Raw genomic sequence first — 22,466 nt, 5'->3', positions numbered from 1 at the left:
GTTTTCAACAAATAATATATGTTGACGCTGAGATTAGGAACACCCATTAAGAGCATTGATTAGTTGGTGGACATATTTTTGCAATGATCATCACTATTGACTATTAATTATGCATATTAATGAGGTAAACAAAAATATTACATTTTGAAGTAATAATTATTAATGGAGTAAACATACATCGCAATTTCATCAGTGTGCAAATAAACCGGTCGCCTGTTCGCCAATGGCGATGATAATTGGGATCTGGCTATAAAAAAACAAAAATCCAATAACCTGATTGGCTATGGAAATCTTACCTTTGTAAATATTAAGTCATCATTTCGATTCATCTGATTTATGCTATTATAGTATAATGTTTATTAAATCATAAGGTGCATGGTAGTTTCAGACATGAAACGTCGTTCGGGTAGGTATTTACACTAACACCATCTAAAAGATGTGTAAAACACGATTCTGCACCCCCATAAATTGCTAAAAATGCTGCTCTTCAAAACCATTTTTTTTCAATCATCTATTGGTGTTCATTCTTTTACAAAATATTTATATCTTATCACTTAACACTAGTTTTCAACATAGACATTTATCCTTACTTTACTTAAAAGGGAAGTAACTTCCTTAAAGCATTATCAAGGCACACCCGGGTTGTGACCTTGACAGAACATAAACTAAACAAACTGACTTTAAGTTAAAACAATCTGTTATTGCTCCATGAATCTGCAATGTTCAATTTAATGTATGTTTCCGGTGGTAATAAAAGTATGTGCATAAAGTATGTGCTGGGACAGTGTTTTGTTCGATTACTTAAAATGTCTTAAGTGAATATTTACTTCAAAAAATAAAGTTGTTTAAAGTTATTATCATAAGTTGTAGTAGTGGTCGTATTATGTCTAGTTCTCTTACTTTTCATATTGAAATTGCTATGAAATTTCGACATAGGCTATGAAAATTTCATGGCAATAAAATTCCTAAAAATTAAATTTGCACATTGATCTATACATTGTACAATAAGATGTCGCCAGCATTCCACAGTGTGGAACGATTACAACCAGGTAGCTAACATTAACATGTGTAAAAATACGCTGTGTATTGTAGAGTTAACCTATAATTTAATTACTAAGTGACTCTTTCCTTTGCAGAAGGGAAGTTGAAGGTTGATCTAGATTTTATTGGCTTTATGTCCACGAAAGAGCATCCACGAAAGATATATAATGGTGGCACTACATGTATGCACTGCACTGTTTACTATTTATTATTTGGCATGCCCTATATTTGAAGTGTGATATCTTTATGTATAAAATGAAATGAAACAGACAAACCACAAATTAAAATAATGAAATAACATTTTCTTTTTCTTTTAATTCATTTTTCTGATGTAGTACAAAATTACAACACTTATTTAAAAATAAGAAACAGAAATATCAAAATGACCCACGTACAGTGTACATGTACATGATTCTTCCAAATAACAATCCAAATTTTCCAAGTTCATCTTCAGATGATTATCCAAATACTCAAGAACTGATTTTACTGCTCATTGTCATCTCTAAGTAAAAGTGAAAGGGAAAGACAATTAAAAAATAACTGAATAAGGATTATGGTTTTTGCACAGCACTTGTTCATAATGCACTCTGTCTGTATGTTTCAAGTTTCATTAAAATCCTGTAGTTGTTAAGGTATTCACTGGAGAAGGGTGTGAACAGATGGAAGATTGGCAACTACAGTACACTCCACGCGGAACTACCACTTTCCTCGGTGACTCGGAGGCGATTTTAATTTATCGCGGATTTCCGCCGAGTACGCAACCTTTTTCCTCGCTAAATTTCGCCGAGTTGCACCGAGTTAATCGTTTTCTATGGAGGGTTTTATTGCCGGTAGCGCCGGTGATCGAATCGATTTATTGACCTTATCGCGGAACTCCGCGTGTTGTGCATCGCTACTACAGAACATTGCTTCTGTTAAAACAGTATTTAATAATAAGATAATTAATTTTTAAGTAAGTACAGTAAGTTTCTTTTTCAAAACAATTATCGAAAATTTCCATATCAATTTTCATCAGCATTGTCTAACAACTGTTGTTTTTCACATTATGTAATTGAAAGATATACCATAGCGTGCGTTTGTGTTTGTTATTGTCATCTTTCTCTTACTATATTAAGAACTTAAATTAGATTGGAGTAATGAAGGTGTTGAGAACTTTGTAAGTCTGAATATTTTTCGGTCTTTTTTCCTAATTTGCATTTTACCTGACTTATTAATTTATCCGTACTTATCAATGGTTCTAAACTTATTTATAACACATATAAGTGTAAATCCTTCATCAAGTTAATTAAAATCCCATTTTATACTTTTATACATGCATTGAAATGAATAACACATTCTATCGGCTTTAGATCAAACAGTCACTCTGTGTGACGTCACATAACTCACAGTTTTACCCACGAGGATCTCATGGAGAGCATGTATATTGTTATGCAGGATTAATGTGTCTGAGTGGTGTTTTGCATTTCCAACTTTAATTCATCACATTAATTAGTTACCTATATCATTGAATGTGTTGACTTTTATTGATGATTCAATAAGTATAACTGTGCTTCCTTCAGTCTATATGTGTGGTATAAGTTTTTAAAGTTTATTGGCAGATTGTTTTACAAAAATGTCATGTCTTTGTTTTCTTAATCCCTTGATTGCCCTTGTTGTTTATTTAATCCAACAATAAATATTTCACACTTTCTCTTTCTACATGCAATACATCCTTTAAGATGGGTATTTACTAATTAACTTGTCACAGTGGTGTATTATACGGTTAGGTAATCTAGCATGGATAAAAGATGAAAATCAATAATCTTCGTCTGTGAAACTTGGTAAGTGTGAAAGTTACGATTGATGTCCTTTGGGTGTCCGAAAATTAGGTACGCGAAATAAATTATTTTTATAAACAATTACGGGTGTAGCAAAAATTATCAAATAAATTAAACAAAATTAGATACAGTGGGAGATTCTTATCGGTTTTCCTCCGAGTTTCGCGGTGTTTTTACCTCCGAGTAACGCGGCGATTGTAATTATACGGTCCACTGATCAGCCTCGGTGGGTGTACGAGTAAAAACGCCGAGGAAAGAGGATTATGAACAATTGGATGTCGTGTCCGCGATGACCAAAATCCGCCGAGGAAAAAGGAAAGTGGTAGTTCCGCGTGGAGTGTACTGTATATGCTCTCTATTGGCAGAGTATAAAAATGTTGTATATTACCTATAATTCTGTTTGTACTTCCTCTGAGTTTCTAAACTATCAAACAAACTAGCACTGAAAGCAGGGTGGTGCAGAGGATGATAGCTTTAATATTTTATAAAATGTTTTAGTCAAGATATGTTTTGATTTAAACTGTAAGGCAAGCTTTAAAAATCTAAATGTACTTTCGAATTTTAGCAAAATGTTTTTTGGTGGAAATATGTGAACTGTCAAGCATTTTTAGCATAAAAAGCAGTCTTCAGAATAACACTTTTGAATGACAAGCCTGAACTCTTACAGAAGTGCTTGGCGAAAAAAAAAAAAAAAAGCCCTGCTTTATAAAATCTAAATTTTGAACACGCCCAAAAAGCATTTTTCCAGCGCAAAGGCTTGCGGGCTTGTGCTTACAATGACCACTGACAAAGTCATGTATTTTCTAATTGAAATTCTTTAAAAATGGGCAAGCTTGTTTACAGTTTATCGGTATACCAATTTCTTCAGCTGTGTAGCAGGAATACTGGGAGTGCTTTAGTATTGAAGTTTCTGATTATAATAGGTTAATAAATAACAAGAGATGTTTGTCAAACATTATGCCCCCTGAGCGCCAAGTTGCCAGAAATATTTGGACAATTGAATGAAATATGCATGGACTGAAATGACAGCTGATTTGTCATTGGATGCATATGAGGCAGGTCATCTACTTATGATAACTTAAGAAGGCAAATAAATGCCCAACTAAAATAGTAACATAAAAGAAAATCATTTCTATACAAACATTTATACATCAATCCCAATCATCTGTGCATGCATTAAAAAAATATGGACAATCAGAAAACCTTTTTTCAGCTTACAGTCACACTGACCTTGACCTTTGACCCACTGACCTCAAAATCAATAGGGTTCATCTGCTGGTCATGACCAATAAGCCTACCTAGTATGAGGTCCCTGGGTCAAAGCGTTCTCAAGTTATTGATCGGAAACCGTTTTTCATGTAAAGGTCACACTGACCTTGACCTTTGACCCACTGACCTCAAAATCAATAGGGTTCATCTGCTGGTCATGACCAATACACCTACCAAGTATGAGGTCCCTGGGTCAAAGCGTTCTCAAGTTATTGATCGGAAACCGTTTTTCATGTAAAGGTCACACTGACCTTGACCTTTGACCCACTGACCTCAAAATCAATAGGGTTCATCTGCTGGTCATGACCAATAAGCCTACCTAGTATGAGGTCCCTGGGTCAAAGCGTTCTCAAGTTATTGATCGGAAACCGTTTTTCATGTTAAGGTCACACTGACCTTGACCTTTGACCTCAAAATCAATAGGGTTCATCTGCTGGTCATGACCAATACACCTACCAAGTATGAGGTTCCTGGGTCAAAGCGTTCTCAAGTTATTGATCGGAAACCGTTTTTCATGTAAAGGTCACACTGACCTTGACCTTTGACCCACTGACCTCAAAATCAATAGGGTTCATCTGCTGGTCATGACCAATAAGCCTACCTAGTATGAGGTCCCTGGGTCAAAGCGTTCTCAAGTTATTGATCGGAAACCGTTTTTCATGTTAAGGTCACACTGACCTTGACCTTTGACCCACTGACCTCAAAATCAATAGGGTTCATCTGCTGGTCATGACCAATACACCTACCAAGTATGAGGTTCCTGGGTCAAAGCGTTCTCAAGTTATTGATCGGAAACCGTTTTTCATGTAAAGGTCACACTGACCTTGACCTTTGACCCACTGACCTCAAAATCAATAGGGTTCATCTGCTGGTGATGACCAATACACATACCAAGTATGAGGTCCCTCGGTCAAAGCGTTCTCAAGTTATTGATCGGAAACCATTTGGTATTCCTACCGACCGACCGACCGACCGACCGACAGACAGACAGACCGACCGACCGACATGTGCAAAACAATATACCCCACTTTTTTCAAAAGGGGGCATAAAAATACCTGCAATGAAGATTTTGATGCAAGTTGTTTAAGAGTTACAGGATTAGTAGGCGATAATTCCATGCCAGGCAGAATGTCATATAGCTAGTGTATAAAAAACATTATAAATTATATATTGTAATAAATGTTTTAGGAGTCCACATGCATAAAATATTTAATAACATACGAAATAAGCTTAGAGTTTCTAAAATTAACATTGTCTTTAAAAGAAAACCAAAATTTATGCAGGATTCAAAATGAAAGAGTTTCCATACTCAAGGGGGAAGGGGGGTTAAATTCTCATCATCATTTTTCAAATTTATGTTGAATAAACTAAAACAGTTACTTCCTCTAAATTTAACACACCTTCTTGTGTACTATTGATTGTAGTTTTGGACAGTAATTTGGACTGGTCATTTTACCTCAGTATGCCTGCATCTCTGCATGGGAGGCCTGACAAACCCAACACTGCCCAGTCGCCCACCCCTGGAGCCAGCTGCCGCCCGCCCTCGACCTCGCATCATCCCACGCACACCAACAGCTGTACGCCCAACACCCCTTTAAATGGTAAAACACAACACCTTTCGAAACACCAAAGAGCATGATAACAAGTTATTGTTCATACAAAGCTTGGTTTGTTTTGATTTTCTTTTTGCAAATTATAAAGGCTCACATGTACATCAGCCTTTGCCTGCTAAATATACACATTTAAGGCAGCCATTTCATAAACATACATGTAGAATCTATATACCTGTAACATCAAAAGCTGTCACTTTGAGCACAGAATGTAATGATATATATTGAAAATAATTCTGATAATGGTAAAACAGATTCTAAATCCTAACTAAAATTGACTATATTCCACTTTTAGAAGTCAAATGCTGATAAAAAACAATAATACAATGTCATGAATGTACAAAACTTGTCTATAAAACTTATTCCTTGACCAACCTTGGAAACATTGGCTGTTGAGAGGATAACATTGCACTGAAAGGGGAGGAGCCTGCAAGTCCGCCATCATTGAATGACATGCCATAGCCAAATGCCTGAAATACATGTATCAAATCATTTTCACACCAATGTGTTCATGGAATAAAACGCAAGTTCAATTCATCAATAACAAAGGTATACTGTGTTGTGCCACTACTGGCATAACTGGTTACAATAGTGCCATTGTGAATGATATTAAAATTGTGTTCAAAGACAGCAGTCATTGTACTTAAGATATTCTTGGTCAAGTCTACACATATAATATTATGTTCATATAATAAGATTATAAACCAGAAGCTTAAATATGTAAATGTATTACAAAACCCAGGTTTTTTATGAGCCCAAGCTCGATTCAAAGTTGTGGGCAAATTTCTATAATACGGTTTACCAAACATTTGTTGAATCATATCTTAAAATAATAATAATAATAATAATAATAATAATAATAATAATAAGTTAATAAAAGAATGAGAACTATCAACAGTTTTTTTTATTTCTGATGGTTAGTAAAACATTGCATGCTTAAAAACATTCTGTTATTACAAAATGGATTATTCAAGACTGCATGCTCTGACTATGTACATTGTTCATTTTGTACGAGCTTTGGAAGTTGCATACATATGTATGTGTAGTAAAAGTTTCAGTTGAGTTTAGCTCAATTGCAAAATATCATTTTAATTTCATTTATGAACTTTTAAACCAGCAAAACTAGTCACAGAAAAAATAAAGGAAATCTTTTTAAAAGGAGTAAAAAAACTAGATGCCAAATAATGACATGTCGAGCTCGTTGAAAAAGCATTTGACAAAGACATAATGCTTTTCCATGCAATTGCAACACAGAAAAACATGGTGATGAACAATATAATACCTGCGAAACTAAGCCTCAGTATGATGAACCTCCATAGAAAGTTCTTTAAAAATCCTATAATGCAGGGTAAAGATAAAGCCCGGAAAAGGCTCAGTCTAGCCCGGTCCTATCAACACTACTCATTTTGACATTTAAGCTCTAAGTATGATCTTTAGCTTTGAGGTACAGACCAAGGCCTTTTGCATGACACGCCGTCTCATCATGGAGAACCTTCATGGCAAGTTTTTTGAGTATCCTATAATGCATGGTCAAGATACACTTTGGACAAGGACCTCTTACCTTGATCATTGAGGTGCAGACCTGGGTCTTGTGCGCTACACTCAGCCTCAACATGGTGAACATTCATGGCAAGTTTTTGGAAAATCCTATAATGCATGGTCAATATAGAGCACGGACAAGGATCATTCCAACATGGGCACAGTACAGCCCAGAGAAGGAATATTTCAACCCTCTACCTCTAACCTTGATCTTTGAGGTGCAGACCTGGACCTTGTGTGCGAAATGCTGTCTCTTCATCGTCCTGTATGGCAAGCTTTTTAAAAAAAAATCCTATAATGCATGGTCAAGATACGGGCTTGACAAAAATTTAGTTGGGGCATTTTCACTGAGTCAATAGAGCCACTACAAACACATACCAAGCATGGCCAATTTAATTTTGGTCTCTAAATCATCAGTCTCATGTGCTCAACAAAATATGTTATGTCAAATCCTAATTGCAGAGCTTGCATAATTATACAGGGCTTTCATTAAAAATTTCTGAGCCTATAATTTTGGATTTTTTTCTCTCAAATATAGAAGTTAAGTTTCTTGATTGCAAATATATCTATAATATATGTATGACAATTTTAATAAAAAATAAAAATTGTAAATGATAATCACAGAAGTAAACAATAATATGCATACATTGTCATTCTTATTCAGAATAAAATGGATATATGTGGCTTTTAAAGTAATGTTAACGGTTGAATATAAGCTTTGATATTTTAAACTTCCAAGCCACCACATTATGAAGTTTCTTCCGAAGTCTATTTAGTCCACAGACTCAATTTTGGAAGTTTTAACCCATTTTAAGGGAAATATACTTCCACACTTTTCATAATGGAAGCCCTGACAATATAAAGTATGAACCATCACTGCAAGCAGGCTCAAGACTGTAACCTAAACCAGCATTTCTGTTTTGTCCTGGTTAGTTAGTTGGTTAGTCATGATCACTTGGTACCCATGAAAAAAGATGGTCCATAAATTGTTGCAACTTTTACAATTGCAGTCATCGAACTCGAAATTGAAGAAACAATTATTACCTCATTAGACATTAAAATTTACAATAGACATCCTTCAATTTTCATAAGTACTTGGCTTGTGTGCTTGTGCTAATTTCAAAAACTGCCATATAAAACAAAACAGAATGAACACAAAAATCATAAAACACAAACATGCAACATGACTTGCATTCTGACCTCATTTAAGTCATTTATCTGATGATCTTCATTCTCTTGCTGCTAAAATAAAAGCATTTAAATCATTTAGAAAGCAATAAAACTTTTTAAACCTTTTTTCATTTTTGTTCAACAGATCTGGTTAATTAACAAACTTGTATAGATTATGTATGAATTAAAGGGACTTGGCCAAGGCTTCTAAAAGTTTGAAATATCAATCGGTGCGGGCCCCTCCACCCTGCCACACATTTTCGGGATGTTTATTCTGTCAATAATTTTTCGTGATGTGGCAATTTATAAGCAAAGCTTTAAAGGGACTGTACACCAGATTGGCACCGTTTTTTTCTGTAACGAATCTCAGGACAATTATTTAATAGAATGTGTTACACTTCGATATCATAATTGTAAAAAGGACCAAAATGTAAAAAAAAAATGTGTCGGAGACCGGGTTCGAACCCGTGTCGCCAAAATTGCAGTACAGCGTCATATACACTGAGCTACGACGGCTTACTCTAATCTGGTGACATAATTAAGCGATTCACCTAACTCGGTAATATCACGTGATAACACAGACTAGCCAATCACGCATAAGGAATGAATTTTACTCGGTTGACATACCCAGTAATCTTTTTTAACCCATTTCATTCGGGATACACCTTTTGGTGTAGTTACCCTTTACATGCGGGATACACCAAAAGGTGTAGTTTTTGACGTACTGAACTTTCACTTTATTTACTTTCGTTTTGACTGTATTGTTTCCGGTTTATACGTTTTCCGGAATGACCGGATGTTATGCGCAGATAGATGCGCAGAAAATTTTAATGAAGAAATAATTTTAAAACTCAAAAATCGAGTTAAATTTAAGCTTTTTATTGCGATTTTGATGCAAATTTTGGTTGAAATGGATAGGACTCTCGACCACAGTGACGATAGTGATATTGGGATGGTTATAATGACGAAGTTTATGTGAATTTGTTTGATACAAACAGAAGACATATTAAAACATCGATAGAAATCACAAACTATGACATTTGCATTATTTGGTGGAGTTTTTATGACGATCTTGAGGAGTTCTAGAATGATTGAATGACGAAGAGGATCACCCCAAGGTTTCCAAGTGGGAATACAAAGAATGGTGGTCCTAAAGAACAATATGACCCAAGAAAGCCAGGATATTGCATTACTGTCATTTATCAATAAAACTGTTATGGGGGCAAGACTTCTGGACCTTACTGGTCGAGGATTCAAACTGCTATTCCAACCAACATCGCGATGAACATCCACCCGCCCGATTTGCTCCGAAGTGGACATGGGATGATATAAACTGTTATAACTTTTTATAGATTTGAAATATATGCATAATTCTTTCTGCATTTTAAAGACAGATTAATTTAGAAACTTTCATACATTGGATTATGTGACATTTGAAAAATATTATGTGTGCTTTTTTTGCTTTCAATTTGTGCATATTTATTTTTTGGTGTTTTTTTTTTTCATCATCACCTGGTTAACTTGCAAAAAATAATTTATTTAAAATCATTTGCTAATAAAACTTACATAAACTTGTGCATATTTTTATTTCCTTTCCAAATATGTAATCTTTATTGGGTCTTGTACCAATAATAAAGAAGTTATTAGTGTTTATACAACACAATGGTCATAAAAAGGCAGATGGCTTATCAGTTATTGGAAAATGCCCAGATATTCAAGGTATCATATCTAACTGGGTCTCAGAATGAAATGGGTTAATTGAAAAATACGAAATAACTGCTAAACTTAAATAAATTGTAAACTATGTGGTACTTCAGTTAGTAAGTTCCAATGCATTGTACACATTAATACCAAGTTTTATATTAATGACAGTTTTCGACAATTTTCTTTTTTTCTTGCAAATTGATCATCTGGTGCACAGTTGCTTTAAAGCAAACATAGCCAATTTTGATTGTAATTCATACAAAACTTATTTTAAATGAGATTCTTATCCATTTTCTGCGGTGTTTTTAACAAGGAACACTGCGATTGTAATTAATTGCAGCCGACTGATACCCGGCAGAAAGCATTCAGATGACAAAAAGTGTAACAGTATTGTGATTTATTTGATAAATGCTTCTACCGTTGATCAACGTTCAACTGATTATCTTCGGTTTATGTTTTTACAGTTACTAATCACATGACTGAATTAATATACACACTAAAAACTAAAAAACCATTATGGGCTATTTCAAAATGGGTAAACTCAGCCAAGACAGCGACAAAATATTCATTTAATCATGTGAATGATGTGATGTAATGATATATTTTCAGCCTCAATATACTTGCTCATGTTGATAATACTAGGCATGTATTGTGGAAATATTGTCAGGGATGTGATTGACCTCGCAGCTGGGGGGCTGAGACTATTTCGGCCATGGGTTCTAGGGGCGCTCTTGGGGGTCAAAAGCACACTGCCGTAGAAGAATAACTGGCTTTTTAGTTCTAAGCTCTTTTGAGGGTTCTTCTGACTTTAAATTTGAAGCACTGGTATATCAACTCTAACAACCAAAAGCACACTAGTAACTTTTTAAATCAGCTATAAAAAAATGATTTGATTTTTATTTTTTTTTATTATTTTTTTTTTTTTTTTGGGGGGGGGGGGGTCCCTGGGGCCATTAGATCACATCCCTGAATGTATTGGCCAATTTGGTGTATAGCCTAGAGAGTGCATAAATAGGACCATAAAAAGGTTATCATTTGAAATGATGCCTGCTTCTCAAAGAGACAAAAAGTCAAAAGGAAAGCACAAATTGATAAAAAAAATTACAAGAAACTTAGCAATGGGATGAAACCAGATTTTCAATAATTGAATGAAGAACTAAAGCCTTTGTTGTGAGATTTAGTTCAACTTGACCCTAGGGGCCCTAAATACTATCCCATGAAAGGTCTCCATAAACTTGACCTATATACCAAGTTTCAGTTTGGTTGCCATATGTCAACCCTAACTAGTTATTCAGTACCAACCATTTCTCTATTCTTAGAAATAGTGACCCTTGACCTTTACCCTAGGGGCCCTTAACGCAATCCCACGAAAGGTTATCATAAGCTCTTCCTTAAAACCAAGATTGGTTGCAATATGTCAACCTAAACTTAAGTTATTCAGTTCCGACCATTTTATATTTAACAGTGATTTTGACCTTGACCCTAGGGGCACCAAACACAATCCCATAAGAGGTCTAAATAAACCCTTCTTATATATCAAGTTTGGTCACTATATGTCAAATCAAACTAAAATTATTCAGCACAAACAGGCTTTTAAATTTTAGCAACAAAGACCTTGACCCTAGGGGGCCCAAACGAAATATCATGAAAGGTACAGTTAATAAAATACTTTATGCTTTTTATCCTTATTCATAGTTTGAACTTCATAGTAAAGTTTCAGTTACATTAAATTGAATTTTAGTTATTAGTAGCTAAGAAATAGCCAAGACATGATAGGACCTATATTGCACTTTATAGAAATTTTTAAGGCCCAAAATGTGTGATAAATTATTCAATCCAATCATGCAGATAACATACATATCATGCTGTATCTTCTTATAAGTAAAGCTTCCCATTCAGTTGCCATGAATTCAGTGTTCTCAATATGAACTACAGTACACTCCACGCGGAACTACCACTTTCCTCGGTGACTCGGAGGCGATTTTAATTTATCGCGGATTTCCGCCGAGTACGCAACCTTTTTCCTCGCTAAATTTCGCCGAGTTGCACTGAGTTAATCGTTTTCTATGGAGGGTTTTATTGCCGGTAGCGCCGGTCATCTTATCGAATTATTGACCTAATCGCGAAACTCCGCGTGTTGTGCATAGCTACTACAGTACATTGCTCTGTTAAAACAGTATTAAATAATTAGATAATTAATTTTTCAAAGTACAGTAAGTTTCTTTTTAAAAACAATTATTGTAAATTTCCATATCAATTTACATCAGCATCGTCAAACAAATGTTGTTTTTCACATAATGTAATTAAAAGATATACCATAGCGTGCATTTGTTTTTGTTATTGTCATCTTTCTCTTACTATATTAAGGTGTTGAGAACTTAATTAGATTGGAGTAATGAAGGTGTTGAGAGCTTTGTAAGTGTGAATATTTTTCGGTCATTATTTCTTAATTTGCATTTTACCACTTATTAATTTATCCGTAGTTATCAATGGTTCTAAACTTATTTATTACGCATATAAGTGTAAATCCTTCATGAAGTTAATTAAAATCCCATTGAACACCATTGTATACATGCATTGAAATAAATAACACATTCTATCGACTTCAGATCAAACAGTCTCACTGTGTGACGTCACATAACTCACAGTTTACCCACGAGGATCTCATGGAGAGCATGTATATTGTTATGCAGGATTAATGTGTCTGAGTGGTGTTTTCGAATGTAACTTAAGTATTGCATTTCCAACTTTAAGTCATCACATTAATTAGTTACCTATATCATTGAATGTGTTGACTTTTATTGATGATTCAATAAGTATAACTGTACATAATTGCTTCTTACATTCTACAAGTGTGGTACAAGTTTTAAAGTTTATTGGCAGATCGTTTTACAAAAATGTCATGTCTTTGTTTTCTTAATCCCATGATTGCCCTTGTTGTTTATTTAATCCTCCAATAGATACTTCACACTTCCTCTTTCTACATGCAATACATCGTTTAGGATGGTTATTTACTAATTAACTTGTCAACAGTTGCGCATACGGTTAGGTAGATAGATAGATAGATAATTTTCGTCTGTGAAACTTGTTAAGTGTGAAAGTTACGATTGATGTCCTTTGGATGTCCAAAAATTAGGTACGCGAAATAAATTATTTTTATAAATAATTAAGGGTGTAGCAAAATAAATTAAACAAAAATAGATACAGTGGGAGATTAGTTTAAACTTTATTTAATTTTACAACGATTGTGAAACAAGCTATAACAACTTATATTAATCACTCGCGTTGGCACGATGTTGCGCGAGAGTGTGGTCTTGTGTTGTGGGGGAAACCGGAAAACCCACTTGTCCGGCTTGGTGACCACTAACCAAACTCACATGCGCCCAGGCCAGGAATCGAACCCGGGTCGCCTTGGTGAGAAGCGAGTGGGAGATTCTTATCGGTTTTCCTCCGAGTTTCGCTGTGTTTTTACCTCCGAGTAACGCGGCGATTGTAATTATACGGTCCACTGATAAGCCTCGGTGGGTGAACGAGTAAAAACGCTGAGGAAAGAGGATTATCATCAATTGGATGTCGTGTCCGCGATGACCAAAATCCGCCGAGGAAAACGGAAAGTGGTAGTTCCGCGTGGAGTGTACTGTAGCTACCAGCTAAGGAAAAGGACGGTTCATATGGCTTTTTTTGCAATTGTTTGAATGATATGATTTGACTTGCAAATGTGAACTGTTAACTATGCAACAAGTTTAACAAAGAAGGGAACATGAAGAAAAGAAAGATTGACAGGACTATTCATAATTATCAAAAAAATTAACATAAAATTTCTTTAAAAAAGTGTTCTAAAGTGCTATCAGAATGGCCCATAATGCAGGAAATGACGCACTCAGTTTCTAAATTTTCTGAGGGGGCATGCCCCTGAACCTCTCTAGCTGGCCAGTTCACATTCTATTTTAGACGGTTCACCCCTGTGAATTGTATGTGGTAGTTGCTGAGAAAATGCCCAGACACTAATGGACCTATATAACAATGCATAAAAAATAAAAAGGGCCATAACTGAAAAAATTAATGAACCTGAACGTGCTGATCATTAGCGCATCCTTTCATGTAAGTTGAGCGTCCCATAAAGTTTCTTTGAAATCAAGCCTTTATTTGCTGTGAAATAGCCGAGACATGAATGCTAAATCAAAACTATTATGACAAATCAACAAATTTGAATGTGCTGATAATATACGCATTTCCTCTTGTTAGTGAAACTTCCATAAAAGTATGAAGTTTCTTTGAATATAAGCTGTGAAATAGCCGAGACATGAATGCTAAATCAAAACTATTATGACAAATCAACAAATTTGAATGTGCTGATAATATACGCATTTCCTCTTGTTAATGAGACTTCCATAAAAGTATGAAGTTTCTTTGAATATAAGCTGGTGATTGTTGAGAAAAAGCTGGACATAGTGGAATTGATGGATGCACAGAATGATAGACACAGACTCACCCTCGATATTTCTGTGGGAGCATACAAATAAAATTATTTTCAATAGATTTAATGCAGACTAGATATTTGCATAAATCACAGTTTTAAGTCTCAAGTTGTACCTGTGCTGGAAATGCCAATTTCTGTCTGGCGTATCTCTGATATTCTGTCTTGTCAACTGGCTTTGCGAGAACAACTTCTATTCTAGAGTTGTCAAGCATGGCACCTGAAATAATGCATTATACAATGTAATATAGAAAGTTTATCAACAGTTAAACTAGAGATTGCTTTTTTGAAAAAGCGCATGTCTCCCCCATTGTGTGGTCGTAGGTGAGAAATAATCAATGATGGATCCCAAAATCAATAGGGGCCATCAACTAGTCATGACTAACTGGCATACCAAGTATGAAGTTCCTGGGTGTAAACGTTCTTGAGTTATTGAGCAGAAACCGGTTCTTCACCTCAAGGTCAGTGACCTTGACCTTTGACCAACTGATTGCAAAATCAACTAGACATCATGACCAACCTCACTTCAAAGTTTGGTGAACCTAGATCAAAGCATTCTCCTGATATTGCACGGAAATATTTTTTTACATTAGAGGTCACAGCGACGTTGACCTTTGACCTTGTGACCCCCCAAAATATAGGAGTTTTCTAAACCTCATGATCAACCTCCCTACCAAGTTTGGTGAACCTAGGTCAAACCGTTCTCAAGATATTGAGCGGAAATGTTTTTTACATTGGGGGTCGCCGCGACCTTGACCTTTGACCTAGTGACCCCAAAAACAATAGGGATCTTCTACACCTCATGACCAACCTCCCTACCAAGTTTGGTGAACCTAGGTCAAACCGTTCTCAAGATTTTGAGCAGAAATGTTTTTTATATTGGGGGTCGCCGCGACCTTGACCTTTGACCTAGTGACCCCAAAAACAATAGGGATCCTCTACAACTCACGACCAACCTCCCTACCAAGTTTGGTGAACCTAGGTCAAACCATTCTCAAGATATTGAGCGGAAATGTTTTTTACATTGGGGGTCGCCGCGACCTTGACCTTTGACCTAGTGACCCCAAAATCAATAGGGATCCTCTACACCTCACGACCAACCTCCCTACCAAGTTTGGTGAACCTAGGTCAAACCATTCTCAAGATATTGAGCGGAAATGTTTTTTACATTGGGGGTCGCCGCGACCTTGACCTTTGACCTAGTGACCCCAAAAACAATAAGGATCCTCTACACCTCACGACCAACCTCCCTACCAAGTTTGGTGAACCTAGGTCAAACCATTGTCAAGATATTGAGCGGAAATGTTTTTTACATTGGGGGTCGCCGCGACCTTGACCTTTGACCTAGTGACCCCAAAAACAATAGGGATCTTCTACACCTCATGACCAACCTCCCTACCAAGTTTGGTGAACCTAGGTCAAACCATTGTCAAGATATTGAGCGGAAATGTTTTTTACATTGGGGGTCGCCGCGACCTTGACCTTTGACCTAGTGACCCCAAAAACAATAGGGATCTTCTACACCTCATGACCAACCTCCCTACCAAGTTTGGTGATCCTAGGTCATGCGGTTTTCCAGTTATCGATCGGAAACGAAGTGTGACGTACGGACGGACTGACGGACTGACGGACTACCGGACTACCGGACTGACGGACAGGGCAAAAACAATATGTCTCCCCCAGAGAGGGGGAGACATAATTAAACAAATTAAATTTCTATATTTATATTGGTATTCCCTTTTGTCTTTCATTCCATACTGAAAAAAAGAGATAGCAGAGTTCCTAAAACTGAAGACTACAAATGGACTGTTCAGAATTTCACTATTTGTGGGTGCACTTCCATCCTGCCAATCAAACTAATTGCTAATGATTCATGTTACAGTTCATACATGCAGCTTGCAGAGTTACTCAAGTATTTTATACTGAGATAGACACTAGTAATGTCAGTAATTCATTGTCTTAACAATCTGGAATGACACAAGTAAGGAAACCAAATATACCATTCATCCCATTCAAGGCTTTCAAAGCCAAGTCCCTGTCACGGAAATGAATAAAAGCGTAGTCTTTACATTTCTTGACTCGTTCAATCACTCCTTCCTGTCCTGCTGCTTGTGTGAATGCTTTCATTAAAGTTTCTTCTGTAGTCGAGATCATCAGGTTGCGCACATACAGTATCTTTACCTGAAACAGTCAATACACGTTTTGCTTGTGAATGGATAGAGGACCAGAAAACTATTGAAAACAATAAATGAATGTAAGTAAAAATTCATCGTATATTTAGTCTTTTATTACGTTAATATTGCTCTTAATTTTGCTATGATATGTAAAAATCCCCTGCTGGCCACAATTTCTCGAAAGTTCTTAAGGCCCTTATAACAGGATAGAGCTAATCTCACAATTTTTTCCCCCTATAGTTAGTGTAATATTTTCCTTTTTTTAGAGATTTTAGACTTTAAATAGGAATGTTATGATACCGGTAATTGCAATAAAGAACTTTTCAATTATCAAAATCAAATTTAAGCATGCATTTTGGGCAAGTGTAATAAGTTTCCTTACTTAAGCCTGTTAAACTTAAGATGTTTTGAGAAATTCGTGCCTGGAATTTTTACCAAAATCCCGCTGAAAAATTCTCAGAAATATTGCATGGTATGGAACATAATTTTCATATTTTGCCAAAAACAAGTCCGAATCCAACACAATACCTTTACCTGGACTTTTTCTTTTTTGACATGTATGTGCTAAAATTTGAAAGATTTAAATTGGATCATTTTTCAGTGATTTTTCAGACTGATTGGTGCCAAAATACCCGCCCCATTCCCAATTAAAAAACATATTCAGTTTTTATCCCCAATGTAAAAATGAAATTCCCAATTGTATAGGTATTTATGTTTTATTTCTTTTCTATTTTTGAAAAAAACAAGAAACAACAGTTTGTATTCAATCATACCAAACTTCAGTATGCTTTAATAATTAAACTTCAAGACAACTTGACATCCCAAATAATTTGCTTAATACACGTAAATGTAGTTTAAAGAATACTGGAATGGCAGTGCTAAAAGAATCAGCACATTCACCACCTCCTTCTCATAAGCATGAATTTCTTTCTCATTTTTTTGCTTTCAATATGCGGTCAATAGAATCCAGTTTTTACATATGTTTATGTGATGATTTATATGACTCAAACTCTTAGAATATTTATAGAACTATTTGTATTCATACAAAATTCCCCTTTCTGGCAAAATCCTCCTTGATTAGGAAGGGCCTATTCCCCTATAAGTTGAAAGACAGCCCCAAAAGGCTTCAATAAATATAACATAATTGTTAGTAAATTATTGCCAGTCCTGGTCTTCAATTTTGATTAGACCTAGGCAGGGGTGTAGAAATTAATTTAAGTAGCAGGGAAGATCCCAAAAGTAGGCGGGTGAGGGGGGTGTCTGGGTATCCTCCCCCAGTTAGGGTCAAGGGGCCAATGCCCCTTGTGAGATGAATTTAAGCCTTTTTTAGCCAAAATTTCTAGTGTTCTAGTGCATGTTTATTTTGTAACAGGGAAACAGGGAAACTTAACATAAATGTACTTGAATATGATACTGAATCTGAGAACTACCCCACTGAATCTGAGTACTACCCCCTTCCCCCCCAGTGAGGGCTAACTAATAAACCAAATAACTGTCAAATTCAGATTCAGGATAATATTATAACATTCCAGACCATATGCCTTGCCATTTGCTAGCAATTCCCTCCTAATGGTATATGTAATTTCTTCTCTACCAATTATATACTTACAGCCACTGAATCTCTGTGATCCGCTAAAAATTAAGCATCTAACTTCATTTTCTGTGATTCTAGATATTTCACCTGCAGTTAACTTATTCCGTTTTAACAACCAAAAGAAAAATCTGGACACTTTGTGACATTTAAAGCATACAAAATATCACCAAAGGTACATGTAAAATTAATCAAAATAATGGATTATTTTTAGCAGTGACATCACCACAAGCTTGTTTCATTTTGTTTACATCTGGGTAACACGCGTATAATCAAAAGAATGTTGCGTAAATGGTAATAGGACTAACAGAAGGCCAGGCACACTCATGTTGCAAATTTACTACGCTTTTTTTGTGTCTGGATTTTTTTATATTTTTTTTTCACCCTCCATTGCTTCACAAATCATAAACTCTAAAACATCCCCTTGGTGGACGCAACTAATGAGGTCATGTATCGAGCTAATGTTATTGTCTTCGGAACACTGGGAAACCCAAACCTAGTACTTGAAAACATCCCAGGGGAGGATGCGACTAATGACGTCACGAATCGAGCTAATACTGTATAGTAGTCCGAAAGCGCGGAAACTAAAATAAACAATACCATCAATCAGGGTTTTGAACTGATGTAAACATAAAAACTTGACAAAAAATAACAGATTTTATTTTTGTTGATGCAGGGAAAATAGCGGGGTGAAAATGCTAAAGTAACCGGGTTATTTTACCGGCTTTCTGCCCATTTCTACACCCCTGCCTAGGCATGTTGAAATATTTTCAACATAATCTAACTTTTCCATGATTATTAAAGTATATATATTCTGCTTATCAATATCATCATTGATAAACATTGATTTGAACAAAATGAAAACTGGTCTGTATGCATGGTCAGGTAATAACCATTTTACGTTATCTTTTTATCTCTCTTCTGATTTCAAAATATGAACCTGTGATATCATAATGCCGAACAACAATTTAAATATTTGAAGTCATGAATTTGATCATCAAACAATTTCTGACATTATTAATTCTACAAATATTTGAGACTCTTCCGTCAACAACTCGAACAAGAATTAAACAAGGATTAAACAGAATAACACCAATAAAAGCAAATTTACATTCAAGTGTTATCACCCTCAATAAATTAGCATACTTTGATAATCACTTAAATTTACAACATGAATTGTGTTATATATTGTAACTTCATTCAGCTGATTGTTGAAATTCGTGTACATGATTCAGATAAGTTGTCTTGTCAATACTGTGATCAAACAATGTAAATAAGATAAGAGATGTGAATTTTATACTTTGAAAACTTTATCAGTTACATACCAGGTACCACCAAGTTATAAAACTCAGTGAAATTATTTAAAAAAAAACACTGTGTCTCTTTTAAAATTATACACAATAGTATAAGTTATTTTATAACAATATTACAATTGAAAACAATAATTTGAATATTAAGAAAAAAAAAAATTGACTGCAATAAATGCCACAAACATACTTTATTCATAACATCCTCATCTACATCCTGTTCTGGTTCTGCCCAGTCTACAGCAATTTGATGACCCCATAACTGAATTCTGCCAGGTATAAGCTTCCGTCTTGCCATTGCTGCAGCTCTGTGGCTTTCATACTCTACAAATGCAAACCCCCTGTTTTTGGTTTTGTCCATGGCTGATGGATACACAATAACATCTGTCACACCCTCCGTTACTTGTTTCATTTCTGCCATAATATCATCTTTGTGTTTATTTTTAGGAATTCCACCAACAAACAGTCTACAATTATCGACACTGGGGCAAACTCCAAGAAGACGCCCTTTCCTGATTTCATAATTGTTCATTATTCGAACTGCTTTCTGTGCATCATCTTTATTGCAATACATCACAAATGCATACCCTCTATTTGAACCACTAAAATCCATCATCAAACGCAATTCGTAGATCTTCCCCACTTTTTCAAAGGCTGGCACAAGCTCATCTTCAAAACAGTCTCTTGGAATCTTCCCTATAAATATTTCGCATCCTCTTCCTGGTGCAGGTCCGTTCCAACTCGGAGGAGGTCCACCGAACTTTCTTTGACCATTTTCCTGAATCATTGTGTAACCAGTTCTCTCCATTAGATTTAGAAGAGCTTGTTCATTTGCTGTCCCATTTATATCGTCATTTACATCCATTTTTGTTTCAAATTAAAATAAATTGTTCTCTTATCAAGTTCCTCCTATCTATCTAACTCACGATAGCAGACGGTATACACGCGTGTGTGTCAAAGGTTGGGCGCATGCGCAGTTCCGTTATTGAAGTTTGATTGGCTATCAATCGGCGGTGACTTCAAAGGCGGTGTGTTAGTGATGCTGTCTCCGCACGTGCATTTTTCCCACCGTTTTTGCACTTAAAGAAGAATGACTCTTGGTGTGTTCAGAAATACTGTTTTCGTCAGTATTTGGTCAAAACATAACTTTAATGGTAACGAATCAAATTCCTGTGGTGGCACTAAAATAATCCGTATATATAAATCACGACGATTGGTTTATTTTAAACAACTTTCAAGTGTACCAGCCCGTCCAGTAATATTTCTATCTCACTTTTTATTTGTTCGAATTTATTTTAAACATTTTTTTAAAGAGTGGAAAGGGGAACACTCGGGTGTTGAAGGCAAACTGCAAATTCTGTTTGCCTTCATGGGCCGTCCTGGGTTTATTTATTACATAGGTTATATCGGTTAATATAATATCCCTGTTTTGATTTAACAACTATAGTTTCTATATATTATGTCCTCAAATAATCACAAATAAACTGTAGTAAATATCAAGACAGTGATTTTTTTAGTGCAATTAACTGCCTTTTAAAGGCTGTTTTCCCTTGCGAAAAACTATCCATTTTCCCCAATATTTTATATGTTTTCCCAATTTGATAAATGCAGATTTCTTTCATGAATAAAAAAGCAATGAATTTCTTGAAATATCAACACAATTTTGACAAGACTTACTCTTTCACAGCATAATGTATGCATTCACAAGTTGAAACATGTATATTTTACATTATATTATTTATTTTTTTGCCTGATTTTTCCTGAAGTCGACTTTTTTCAAATTTGGTAGGCACAGGCATTAAACATTATTCCCCCAAAAATCACTGTAAGATATCCAAAATATGACTGTGTATTTAAACATTCAGCAATCGGTGATAATGATAATCACAAGCAATTCCAGGATTTTACTTTAGAGGGGCGAATTTTGGAGGCACAGCTCACACCTCCTTTCCTAGGACAACAAATATAGGCTCTTGATATGTTTAATATGGGGGGTTTGGAAGATCTCTTAAAAAAGTTAAACTAATTTAAGTTTAAAATGATGCACTCTGGTGTAATTAATGCAAAATTATTTACCACATTGACATTTAAAGCTCATTAGGACAACTTCAATCAACTTAGAGGGAGATGGGGTACATAAGTTTCAAAAATAAGCATCTGGATTAAGGGGGATGGGGGCGAGTGGCCCCCTTATATAGTCCCATGTCAATTTTATTACCGGTATGTCAATATCGGAAAGACAACAATAAAAAAATGCATCAATTCAGACTAAACTTTAGTGTTGAGAGTGAGATAATTGAAGAAAAATACAATCAATAAACTGATCAATGATTAATTATTAATTTCACTCATACATGTAAAAAAAAACCTCATATATATTATAACATTAACTTTATCTTTTTATTAATATATTAATATAATTATTGATAAATATATATACAAAACTGATTTTTTGGGGGAAATTAGTGATTAAAATTAAAAGTGCTGACGCACTGGGGAATTCACTGTGCTGCAAGGCCTGTATTCCATGGATACTCTTTACCCATCCATAGTCAGCATTTATGATAAATACATTCATTTTAAAATGAACAAGTAACGCCTCAATGCGACAAAACCAGGTTTATAATGATTGACAGAAGAACTTCAGCTTTCATTGTAAGATTCAGTTTCAACTGTTTTTCTATTTTCAGTAACTGTCCCCTTGACCTTGACCCCAGTGGACCCAAAAACAATCCAGTGAAAGGTCTCGATAAACTCATCCTAAATA

At 35.3% G+C, this 22,466-nt stretch overlaps 1 protein-coding gene across 3 annotated transcripts in view; it reads right to left on the bottom strand.

Annotated features, from left to right (window-relative positions):
• LOC128231715 (probable RNA-binding protein 46) overlaps window positions 1–20,586 on the bottom strand; it is a 31,488-nt gene extending 10,902 nt beyond the window's left edge. The window contains exons 1-7 of one of the 3 annotated variants that reach the window (XM_052944823.1): window positions 19,890–20,586; window positions 16,628–16,808; window positions 14,744–14,847; window positions 8,477–8,518; window positions 6,113–6,207; window positions 5,584–5,719; window positions 5,183–5,266 (exon numbers count right to left, since the gene is read on the bottom strand). In XM_052944823.1, coding sequence (XP_052800783.1) covers window positions 5,183–5,266; window positions 5,584–5,719; window positions 6,113–6,207; window positions 8,477–8,518; window positions 14,744–14,847; window positions 16,628–16,808; window positions 19,890–20,564 — 1,317 coding nt within the window. In that variant the 5' untranslated portion in view covers window positions 20,565–20,586. The remainder of the gene's footprint in view (window positions 1–5,182; window positions 5,267–5,583; window positions 5,720–6,112; window positions 6,208–8,476; window positions 8,519–14,743; window positions 14,848–16,627; window positions 16,809–19,889) is intronic. The other 2 variants (XM_052944825.1, XM_052944824.1) reach the window with 2 other exon arrangements.
• Window positions 20,587–22,466: the final 1,880 nt, after the last annotated feature.

This window comes from Mya arenaria, chromosome 4 (genome assembly GCF_026914265.1).
Source record: "Mya arenaria isolate MELC-2E11 chromosome 4, ASM2691426v1".
Classification (NCBI taxonomy): domain Eukaryota; kingdom Metazoa; phylum Mollusca; class Bivalvia; order Myida; family Myidae; genus Mya; species Mya arenaria.
This window is presented reverse-complemented; position numbering and strand designations above follow the sequence as displayed.